The sequence below is a fragment of the Centruroides vittatus genome, unplaced genomic scaffold (assembly GCF_030686945.1).
Source record: "Centruroides vittatus isolate TY-2023 unplaced genomic scaffold, ASM3068694v2 contig_1290, whole genome shotgun sequence".
Taxonomy (NCBI): Eukaryota; Metazoa; Arthropoda; class Arachnida; order Scorpiones; family Buthidae; genus Centruroides; species Centruroides vittatus.
The window spans coordinates 2,496-15,333 of record NW_027120822.1 but is presented as its reverse complement, the minus strand read 5'-3'; the positions used below and the strand labels follow the sequence as shown (position 1 = coordinate 15,333).

Sequence of the window (12,838 nt, the reverse complement as noted above, 5' to 3'; positions counted from 1 at the left end):
TGCCTAACCCACGAACGCGGACCTTGTTAACCCGGGCGACGTCCAAGCCGGTATCACATTTAGATCTGGTTACTACCATGATATATATCTCCACAGAATGTGGGTGTGTGGTCACTTTTAGCGTCATTTCTCCCCATAGACCTTACTGGCATGGGTGTACCTACCAGGAGCTTGTGCTCCAGCCTGCATTGCCCTATGGATCAGTAAAATTACTGGGCTCTCCCACCACGACCAGGTGGTGACCACAGGAGAGTTATTATTATTATTATTATTATTATTATTATTATCATTGTTATTATTTTGTTTTATATTTTATTTCTCACATTCATTTGTAACTTTATATATATCTGTAATTCTGATTTATGTATTCCGTATTGAACTATGGCAGTGCTAATCGCGGAGCCAGGATGTACATTAATTTGTACCTTTTAATAAAACTGAGAGTAACGAATAACAAATCAATTATATCATCTCCGAATATGTTGAGGTTTGGCAAATTTTTGATGAAATTAATTTTAATTCTAAAAAAGAGCAAACCGAAAAGTACAAACGAGTTTTATTTAAAAAGCTATGTAAATGTGAAGAAGCAAAATTTTCAGTAATTCTGACTACACGCGAGATATGACACGTGACCATCCTGTATCTGTCTGACACCTCAAACTTTTATCATCAAAATTTAATAGCATCAATTCATTGTATATACAAGCTTAATCTTCACTTTCCTGAGATATTAAAAAAAATAGATGCCAACACAAACACAAACAAACACACTACATCCACACAAAAAATTATCTTACAAATTTTCTGTATTTCTCGACTTCTGAAGGTTTTCTAAGTCCAAAACTGTAAATATCTAAAGATGAAGTCCCGGATCCAAATATTTCCGTTTTATATAACAGTCGGAAAAATAAAATTAGTTGTGTATAATATTTTCATTATTGTATACATTTAATTTAGTCATGTTGAATTATAAAATGGCTTTAAAAGAAACTTCAAATTAAAATATGTGCTAATTTATGGCTAACCCAATAAGCGAAAACATACTATATAGAGTGGCTGTGACCATCGTTATAGCACTATTAGTGGCATACATGGATACTATACCTTTTACACGAGGTTGGAATATTCTAGCTCGTTGTCTTTACACAGCACAAATGCCATGCTTTTTGACTAAAAGGAAAATGGCGGATATGTATTGAATTTTCCTCAAACGTGGCGTCCCTTCAGCCACTCTATGTAGTATATTCTAGCTCGTCAGGTTAAACATAATTTTTCCTGTTATTATTTTAGCATTCTGAAATAGACAGTTTTGAACAAAAGCTATTTAAGTATCTCTTATTACGAATTAACGAGAGAGTATTTTATTTACAACAATATATGTTTTTATATTAATTACGTGAAACTAGTAGTCCGAAACACCTCCTAGTGGGCATTCTAGCAGCAGGGGGTGTCATTCCGTGGTATAAATAATAAATTCATATTACAAATAATAATAATAATATACTGAATTTCTCATCGCTTATCCTAATAAATCGCAGTCAGAAACGCAATAACAACGCATTTATTGTTATTTTAATACTGTTACGCAAAAACTGAATGTTTTGTTAATTTAAATAATAGCTCGGGGCGCCCCTAGTGGCCCTTCTAGGCATATCGTTACAGATATACTGAAACGCGACCAATGGCTTATATTAATAGATGTATTACATAAATGTTTAATACTATCTGTGTTTAATATAATAAATGGGAATTTGTTTAGTTATAATTAACATAATCTATAATATAAACCGATGGCATTTTCACGAGTTTCATGAAACATAACAACTGAATTGGAAAATCACCTTTGAATATGCTACTGAAAATTAATACACAATAAAAAGCATAAGAGGCAACAAGTCTTAATTTTAGTTGTTATCCGTACAGAAAGTATATTGATTTTTGGATTTCATGAAAGTTATCACAGACTTGTAATATTTAAATTTTAAATTTAATGCAAAAATAATGATTTCGTTAATTAAATAAAATCTCATAGCCGGAAAATTTAGGCAACTATATGCTAGATTTATTTTATATCCTTTTCGTTAATAACAGACAAATTTCTTTTCGAACATTTTGTTTTTCGAGCTTCTGTTCTTTTCGTTACAATCGATATTGTTTGATTATTATATCATTTTAAAATCGTTTTAAATCAAAATCACTTCACAATACTTGTTTCTTATTTACTTAACAAGGCCTTTTTATAGTCTTAATAACCAATCAAATATTTATTCTTTATTGTTTATAATACTAATTAATCTATATATATATATAAAAATGAAAATATCGGTATGTTTGTTCTCTATGCACATTTAAACCATACAACCAATTGCTACAAAACTCGGCAGTCACGTTAACATACTTCTAACTTAAATAGCATCGTGCAACCCACGATAGTCGAGTATATCGATTGAAATTACATACATCTTTACTTTTTATGCATATACATTTTTACATTATATTTCTATACATAGTAATCCTAATTTTAAGTAATTAATATTATTATTAATATTAATTTAATAATTTTAATTTTTTCCTGCTTCTCGCCATAAATAAAGTTTTCACTTTAATTTTTTTTCTCATGCAATCTTTCGAGTGCGTTTTTTATATTAATGTATTAATTCTCCTTTATGTTTCTTGTCTAATTTTTTCAATTCCTCTTCATTTTCTGACGTATTACTGCAAAAGTATAATTATATATTTTCTTATATTTTCATAAATTATATCAAACATATTTCAATAACTGTAACTTAAATCGATTATATTCTGTAAAACAATCATTAATAATTTCTTACTTCACAATGGTATCGTTCAAACGAATATTTTTGGTTTCGGGTAAAGGCAAAATGCACAAACCAGAGGTAACAGTCAATACTCCTACTAATACGAACGGAATGCTCCAATTTACCTTTTCACTCTGTAACAAATACAATAACATTATAATGTAAACTAGTATAAATAACTTAACTAATATTAAAAATGAAAGTGAAGTCGTACAAGATCTTTCATGAAAGGTGCAACGATTGATCCAAGTCTCGAGACGGTAAAACACGATCCAATACCCACGTTACGAATTACAGTCGGATATAATTCTAAAGTAAATTCGTACAATGTATTTGTTGTAATCGATTTACAGGTTCTGCATAGCACTACGAAGACAATCCTAAGCCATAGAAGATCTGTTTAAAACCCATAATCGTGAAAACATGAAAAAGCCAGGTCGTTTCAAACAAAACTATTCTTTCATATTGTTAAAATCAAAAGTAAGTTTAATGATTAGTATGATTAATTTTAGGTTTACCGTTTGGAACGGCTATTATGAGTAACGATGTAATGCCCACTGAAAAGAATCCGAACATCAAAATACGTCTTTTTCCAAAGCGAGGTAAAATAATGTTTAATACGGCAGAAACGCAAGCTTGCAATAAGGCAAATAAAAGAAAAAGAAGAAAGATGTTTCCTCCTGTGATATCCGCATTCAAAAGTAATGCGTAGGCGTCGAATATTATCACAAACCTGAAAGAAATGAAAGACCTTAATATGTATAATAAATTAAGATAAGTTTCAACAAAAGAAGGGCCACGTATTGGTTTTTGTTCACTCCATTTTTATAAAGAAAAACGCTTTATTAATTAATACAAAGAATGATTAAATACTACATTGTAATTGACATAAATTGAATTTTGACGGATGGATAACAATTCATTACGTTTTCAAATTAAAAATATAATTAGAATTATCCCTTATTAATAAAACATTGCTTAATACGTCAATAAATAAAAAATGGTTACCATAAGATGTACATGATGAAAGTAATTTTGCGTAACGTTTTATTTCTGATCAAATGAAAAAAGTTAATTTTCCTCCTCTTGTCACTCTGTAACAGAAAAATCACATACAGCATCATATTTAGTATAAAATATCGTATACATTAACTATTGTACACGTTTATTTTAAACTATGAGAAGTCCGACCAATGGCGGAACCAAAAGAATCAAAAAAGTCTTTTACGTGTTAATAAAAACATCCGTGTATATATATATATATATATATATATATATATATATATATATATATATATATAAATTATTTAATATTATGTGCCGGACGATTGTATTATGGATAATTGAATAAACCATATTTAAACTATGTCCTTTTCGAATTACTAGAGATAATCACATATAACAAGACCTTTAACTACCAGTAACAAAAATTCACGAGCCTTCTCCAAGAGCTGCATCAGATTTTTTAACGAATTCCAAATTGAAACGATGGAACGATAATAATCGAAAAAACCATTTTAAATTACAAATAACATGTAACATAAATGAACGACTAAAACTCGTAAATGTATGACCATGTCACACGTACCTTCTTAAGACGTACAGAGTGAATTAATATAAACTAACTATGCCCAAATTTCTCATAAAGATGCCTCCACACATGCGATATTGTATTACAGTATTTAGAATTAATACACTTGACGATCTGGCTGGCTTTATATATTTCTATAGCCTCCAAGCTACGAATATGGTCCGTTTGATAGGCCTGCCTAATTAACTTGGTGTTCCCCAGGTCCGCATGCACTTCCGAGGACAGTGGCGTACGTGGACAAGGCGGTGGTATGCCAGTTGTTTTTAATATCGTATTCATGCTCACGTACCCTTTTTCGTAATCACCGTTTAGTTGAACTCATATACCAGGCATGGGCAAATGCGGCTCTTTTTTGAGTTACATGGGGCTCTTGCTGAAAGTGTTAATTTCTGTTTTTTATTATAATTTTTACAATTTTATTTTTATAATTTTGTGAAAATATGTTTATTACAAAATTCAATATTTGTTTTATATTATATTTATATTATGTAATAAAATCGCGCGCCTTTCCATACTATCCGCCACGACAGTACAGACCTGCGGCTCCCGTGCATTTTGCAAAATCTACATTTTGTCTTCCACTGAACTCTTGCTTGCCCACCCCTGCCATATACACTAACTTCCGTTGTATACTGTATACTGTATACTAATCTCTTACGGTATACTGTAAACTCCTGGGACTCTGCTTTGTTCTATCTTATACTTCGCGTTCGTATCAACTTATATATTCTATCATATCTCCTGTACTCGATTTCGGTATCACTATGTTTAACAATATCTTTGTATAAAGATTTAGAATGCCGATTGAACTGTACAGTGGTGCGCTTGGAGCCGGGGTTGCTCTGCTGGCTTCTGTTAAAAGTAATCTAGGTGTTGAGAACGGTGTGTGCAACTAGATGGTTGGAGTAAGCGCGTAATAACGCACGTAAAAGGTCTTTTTTATAGCCATATTCTGCAGCTATATCTTCGATAGGTTGCAGTTCTGGCAAAGCGTCGTCCCTATTGGTGTGATGAGTGTGGACCCGTCTGGTGAGAGTAGGGAATGCAGCGATCTTATACGAAAAAAGTCAGAACAATTTTCTGGAATGAATAGCAATAATATTTTTTACTGGTACTCAAAGGTTTTGTTTTATGCCAATAAACTATTTTTTCATCATAATTAGTAAATGCAATGCTTCGAAACTGAAACATATCAATTTAAATTTTATTTATTTATTTTGTATTTACGAGAATCGATTAAGCTCCATAGCACAGACACAACAATATTAAAACGAAACTATTTCATTCCTTAGTTTTCACAAAGAACCTATTAAAATAATTATTATTTTTATAAAAAGTCATTATTAATTCATTAATACCTAATCATAAATGCCGTTTTTACAATTTAAATACACCGTTAAAGACTTATTTATCAGACCTTAAAGTTTACTTTAATATCGATATTTTTGACAAATATTTACAAATAGTTATTCTATTATTTCAAACCATCGTCATTCTGTGTAAAGCTCAACTTATTTATTCTTTTTCTTCATTACTAGGTGTATTAATAGACACAAGGCGTCCTTACATCATTTTTATTTCTGAATCTTTTATCGGCCGGTACGCGTTTCGTGCAAAGGCCCCTTATTCGTCAACTACACAATAAAACATATTATAAATTTCTTACATTACAAGGGTTTTATCATAATAAGTTATGACCTACCATGACATCCGGGATTTTTTTTTTTTTTTGAGTTGTGTTGATACTTATACATTTTGTTTAAAATTACGTATTTACAGTTAAATATGTTAAAATATCGTTTCAGTTCTTAAAATATATTGATGATTTAAATTACTATTACAGTGGAGGTTCCGTGGTTCGACATCTAGCCACTTCCAGCATATACTTTTGACATCCGTGTTAACAGAATCTTTTTTAATCTCGTTCGCATATCAATATTTCTATAAAAACCATTATACTATAAATCAATCTTTTTAAATTATCGTTGAAACATTCAAATTGCCATTACCATTATTATCATAATTAGTTTTGTTGATAGTATTATAAATAGTATTATAGTAATTTTAACTAATTATTATGAATTTTTACACTAAAGCTTGTGTACATGTTATTGGCTTGACATTTTATTATTTCATAAGTTTATTTCAATTTTTTTTTTATACTATTTGGTTTCTTTGTCTAGAATTTTTACTTCATTGTTGTTTATATTACAATTATTATTATTGTACAGTGTTCGTAAAAAACTAAATTTATCCTGCTATATTTCAGGTCTGCAATGTGTTCTTTCAGACGTGTTTCTACCATTCTTTTGGTTTTACCTATGTAGCTTTTTGGGTTCTTGCATGTACAGTACATGGACGCCTTGTGTCTATTAATACACCTAGTCTTGAAGGAAAAAACAAATAGAAGAAGACACGGTTTCGGAATACATAACTTATTTATTATTAAAATCATTTTACCGTTATAATTTTCCAATGAAGTTCTTCAATAATTTCCGATAAATCGTCGTGATGTCTTTTATTTTTCTCCATTACGTTACGAATAACCTCTTCGGCTTTACGTAGTCTACCGTGAGTTAGCAGCCATCTTGGAGACTCCGGTATAAAACTAATCCAAAACATATTTTTAATAAAATATAAAGAGAATTAACACATTAAATAACCATTACCTGACAAATACGAGTGTTAGAATGGATGGCAAAGAGCAGCATAACTGAATATAAGTCGAATCTTTGAGAAACCAAGATACTCCGGTAATCATAAGCATCCCAATGCAATAGGCGAAACTGTTAATTACCATGACTTTATCTCTGTGTGCTGGTCCAACCACTTCCGTAACTACGGTATATACGATAATTATTTAATGTAAACTTTCAATTTAGATATATAATATTCACTGAAAAATTTGCAAATAGTTCATCCACAGTATTGCGTATTTACTTTGCGGGAATTTTTATTAAATATAGGCCTACGTAATTTATTTGAATGAAGTGAAGTTAATATAGTATATTAAGCAAGAAGCACAAAGTCAAATTCACATTCTATTGTTACCATTTTATTAATTTAATTCATGACTTACCGTATACAATGTAAGTTAGTGTAGAAGCAGAAATTCCTGCAGAAAAGAAGAAACGAGATACAGTAAACATCCAGTAATATGGAGAAAACGAGCAAAGAATCCCAGAAATGATGTGAAGCACGAGACCAGATATTATCACTGGTCTTCTTCCATATCTACGTAAATATTGATATAATTAATACATTGCTATAAAATGAAAAACACTTTCATGAAAACAAAATAAAAAGTTATATACAGTCAAACCTGTTTTTATGCGGTGGATAGGGACCGCATAAAAATGTCTCACATAGAAAATAACTCGTTTTAAAATCGTAGTCTTAGTTTCTAAAAGAATTACCTTTCTCTTCGCTTTGTTTTTGCCCTTATTCATTTTCAGGGATTATTTCTAAACATAAAATAAAAATCCTAAAATTTTATATCTGAATAGAAAAAATAATACAGTACATTTACCTTCAATTTACGCTTTGAAATGAATCTTATTTTAATGGTCCAGGAATGTGAAAGCACTTTGAAGGTTTGATTAACGTAATTAAAACAGACGTAGAATTTATTGACAACAGACGTCAGCACTTGACTGCATCATCTCGTCTGTCGTCTGTTTTACATATTTTTGTCCAGGTGGTGTTTTGTTGACTTAAAAAATGAATTATTTCATTTTTCGCATATTCATGCAATAATATTACTATAATAAGTTCATTTATGCTATAATTTAGCTATAATAAGTCAACGTGAGACATGACAAAAGGCATGAGACTAGTCGCCATCCAAGGTCCTAGAACATAAGGTTAGCTCATACAGCCGATTTAGCCACTTCCTGCCAGATTCCGGATATACGTCATCCCTAGTCGATCCATGCTCGAGCGACTGTTTCACCACAGTAAGCGAGGGAAGAAAATTTTGGAATTTCACTATTTTTGTTTCTTTGTTCAGCGTTTTTAGACTCATAATCTTCGAAGGTAAATATATCTATCGTTATTACTATTATTAAACATAATTATATCGATAAAAATTGTACGGAAGTAACAAGTGTGTTCCTAGAACCGTTTGATAATCTGTTGTTGTCTTTACTCTTCTTTCTGTAGAAATTACAGAATATGGTTACGGATAAAATATATTTATTACTAAAATACTTAAAAATACTAAGAATAGTTTTCTGCATGTATAAAAATAGTATCTGCACGATGAAACGACGACTACAAATAATAAGCTGGCCCCGTAACAGGGTGGTGACACTTTTAAGATAATTCGAGGTGTAGAAAGGAAATATTGTTTATTATTAATTAATATAACTTTTTTAAATATGCATATTTACGTAAAATGCTTGGAAATGCAAAATATAAAAATGTTTTATATATTTAGTATAAATTTATTGTAGTGTTATTTACTCGTATAATAATTTTTATGTAAGAAATGTTAATACTACTTTTTACCACTTCAGAATATTATATCTTGATTAGACTTATTTGGAAAAATAAAAAAATACTAAATTTTATTATTATTATTTTTTAGATGCCAGGTGCAACATGTGCTGTTGCAACTTGTAATAAAAGCTATTGTAAAACAAAGTTATTAAACAGGAAAGTTAGTTATTTTACATTTCCTAAAGATCCAATAATAAGGAGAAAATGGATCCATAATTGTAAAAGAAAAGATAAATTTAATCCTGATTCTTCTCATGTTTGCTCTGATCATTTCACAGAAAATGATTTTGAGAGAAATTTAAAAGCCGAATTATTAGGTTTATTGGCAAGACCTAAACTAAAGAAAACTTCTTTACCGACAGTAAATTTAGGAAATATAGAAAATGAAAATATTAAGCAGTCAAATGAAAGAAAGAATCGTTTATTAAAAAAAAAAATAGAAAAAACCTGATAGAAAAACTTTTAGATGTAAATAAACAGGATAAACCAGAAGAATCTCTTAACAAATGTAACAATTGTAAAACTTTAGAAGATCTTAATTTTAAATTTAAACATGAAAATTCTATTTTAAAAATGAAGATTAAACATATTGAGATAAGAATGCAAGCAATCCAAAGAAATCTGAAATTGTTGAAAAGTAAAACTGTCATCATTCAAAAAGAACATGAAAAATTGAAAAAAATAAAACAGATTTTGTTATATCAATATTGAAAGGTACCTTTACAGAAACACAAATATATAATCTGCTGGAGAGAAAAAAGAAAATTAAATGGAAGAAAGAAGATATGAATTTGGCATTTACTTTGAGATATTTAAGCATAAGATCATATTTATACTTAAGAAATCAAATGAATATCCCGTTACCTGCAGTTTCGACACTTCGAAGATGGGCTTCAAAAATAAATCTTTGTCAAGGCATATTAAATGATGTTATAAACATCGTGAAAATTAAAGGCTTTGAACTTTCAGAAGAGGAAAAACTTACAGTTCTTCAGTTTGATGAGATGAAGGTAAATACTGTATATACTGTACTCATATTGATAAAACCACATAATTCAATAATTATTTTAATTTTCTGTTTTAACATTTTACTGATATTTCAGGTAAAGAGTATATATATGAATATGATAAAGTGAGGGATAAGTTTATTGGACCCAATAATCAAGTTTTAGTAATGATGGCAAGAGGACTATTTGCATCGTGGAAACAACCAGTTTACTTGGATTTTGATGTTAAAATGAAAAAAAACTGTTATTTACTGTTATTTTAAAACGTTTTTGATGCAGGATATACTGTTGTTGCTGTTGTTAGTGACTGTGGTGGACAAATATAGGATTATGGAAGGAATTAGGGATAAATATATTCAATACTAAATTTATACATCCATCCAATGGAAATAATATATACTATTTTCTAACTCTACAGCTATTGCTATTAAAAGATATATTAAAACTGAAAATGCCTTAGCAGCTTATGAATTTATATCATCAGTTAATGCTGGTTTGATGTTATGAATAGTTCAACACCCAATTTTCATTACAAAATTGACTATCCCTCCAAATGTGCTTATGGCATTAACATAACTGAACAAAATAATATACTTGATAATACTTACAGAATAATTGAAAGTATGAGATGTGTATCTAAACAATCACTTCAAACATTTCAAAAAAGAATGCTTATATCTATTAAATCTATCAAAGATTTATTTTTCGACCTTAGTTCAAAATTTCCTAAATACCATTATATCTTAACATGTAAAGTAAATCAGGATTCTTTAGAAAACCTATTTTCACAGATTCAAACTAGAGGTGGTTTATATGATCATCCTAGTTCACTCGAAGTAATATATAGAGTAAGAATGATAATTTTAGGCAAATCACCAGGAATATTGCAAAATAAATTAAACACAGAAGATCAGATAGTTGAAAATTATTTAATAAATGAAATGTTTGAAGAGGCAGATTTACTGCAAGAAGTTTCAGATATGTCTAGTTCTAAAGAACAAGGAATATCTGAAAATTTATGCAATGTAAATGATGATGATTTATGTGAGATATCTCAGGAAAATGTAAAATTAAAAAATGATGGATTACAATATTTAACAGGATGGATTGTGAGAAAATACAAAAAAAAAAAAAATATTTAAAATATTAAAAAAATTTTCTACCTGATTTAATTGTTTTTACATAACACTTATTATTGATATCAATATATACAAATTATGTTTATAACATAAAAAATTGTTCTTTTTATAAAGTTATTTTTGTATATGTATGAGTAAATAATATCGTTTTTGGTACATGAATATTAAAAATTAAAAATTATATTGGTCTATTTTTTAATTTTAAAAAAGAAGTCGTTTGATGATAAATTAAATTAATTCATTTATATATAAATCACCTACGTAGGATTGACCAAAATTAATCTTTTAAGAAACTATTATTGTTATAATGTCGTAAAATAGATAAAATTGATTTTATTTACAAATTAGAAAAACGCATTTTAATTTCAACTTTACACGTAAAAATTACGAAGATTTGCTCAATATTCCGGATTTTTCTTATTTATAATCCATTTTTATTTACATTTAATAAAATATAAATCGTAATTAATGAAATATTAGCGTGTAATTAAAGCTACAAGCCTCTGATCGGTAATGTTTCTACCATAAGGACATAGTAATATATTTCGTTTTCCACTAGGAATGACGTCAAATAAGCAACCAATGAGAAGCGTTTCTTCTCTATGAGCTAACCTTATATTCTAGGACCTTGAGTCGCCAACTATACCGCACAAACAAAAAATCGCACAAAAAAAGACCGCAAAAAAACAGGTTTGACTGTATTTGACTACTAGAATTGAGTTTATTAATAAGACGTATTGCACTAGGGTGTTGGTTTTTGCAACTGAGAAAAAAACCAAAACACTAGTGCAATACATCATATTAATAAGCTCAATCCTAAGAGACAATTATATAACTAATTGTAGAAAATGAGGGCATAGAAGTATATGAATTAACAAAATGAGAAGGTTTCACACCTATCGGATATCTGGCCAGATACGATACCGGAAACGAAAAATCCCACGAAGTAAGAAGATCCAGCGACTGAACTCAACCAAGAACTTTTACAAACTAAATTCCACTGAAAATTTTAAACAAAATTAAACTTCAGATATACATTTAAGTAAAATCGTTTAATTCTTACCTTTTCAATAAGACTACTTCTGTATTGTGAATGATCGTATTCCCACGAACGACAAGGAATATTGGTAAAGTTCTTTTCATATTTCTCATCGTTAATATCGTATACTTCACATCGACTATGTGTTGTTCTCCCGTTTCTGATTTCCAGGGGAGCGCTGATATTTTTCCATTCTTCTACAGACATGTTGATGTATTTTGGTGTTCTCGCACACCAATAATTCACTTTGTACGCCAAGAATGGCCAATTTAAATTGCTCATTGCGAAGAGAACAATATTGCATACAAACATCCCGAATAAAAATTTTTGCCATCTTCCAAATGAACCGATAAGATCTGTAAAATCTTGAAATTGTTTCGATGTTTCCTACCAAAACATATAATTTTGGTATTTAAAAGATGAGTCATTATGTAGTGTAGAGCAAAATAATGAAAGTATTCAATCTTATATAATAATTTTTGGGCTGTAATTTGAAAAAATTATAGACCTATACCGTCTACCTTTTCATAAGCTCGAGAAGTATGCTACATAGATGAAAGACGAGACCAGATATGGAAATTTTAAGGAAAGCCTATAATTATATACAGAAAATTCTGCTTAATTGGGAAAAATCCGGACCTGACTACGTTGAAGCGATTACGCGGCTATCATATTTAAGCGAATTTTAATGGTACAGAAAAATCTAAAGTAAAAACTGAAAAGAAGAGATAAAAATCATTTAT

The 12,838-nt window shown here is 29.5% G+C and overlaps 1 protein-coding gene across 1 annotated transcript; it reads right to left on the bottom strand.

The window, feature by feature from the left end:
* Positions 1 to 3,009: 3,009 nt before the first annotated feature.
* On the bottom strand, positions 3,010 to 12,302 carry LOC136989235 (organic cation transporter protein-like). Its single transcript, XM_067287339.1, has 8 exons — positions 12,120 to 12,302; positions 11,953 to 12,056; positions 7,490 to 7,644; positions 7,080 to 7,248; positions 6,871 to 7,018; positions 3,828 to 3,913; positions 3,338 to 3,552; positions 3,010 to 3,215 (listed from the first exon to the last, which is right to left on the bottom strand). The coding sequence occupies exons 1-8, from the start codon at positions 12,300 to 12,302 to the stop codon at positions 3,010 to 3,012; spliced, it is 1,266 nt and encodes a 421-aa protein (XP_067143440.1).
* Positions 12,303 to 12,838: the final 536 nt, after the last annotated feature.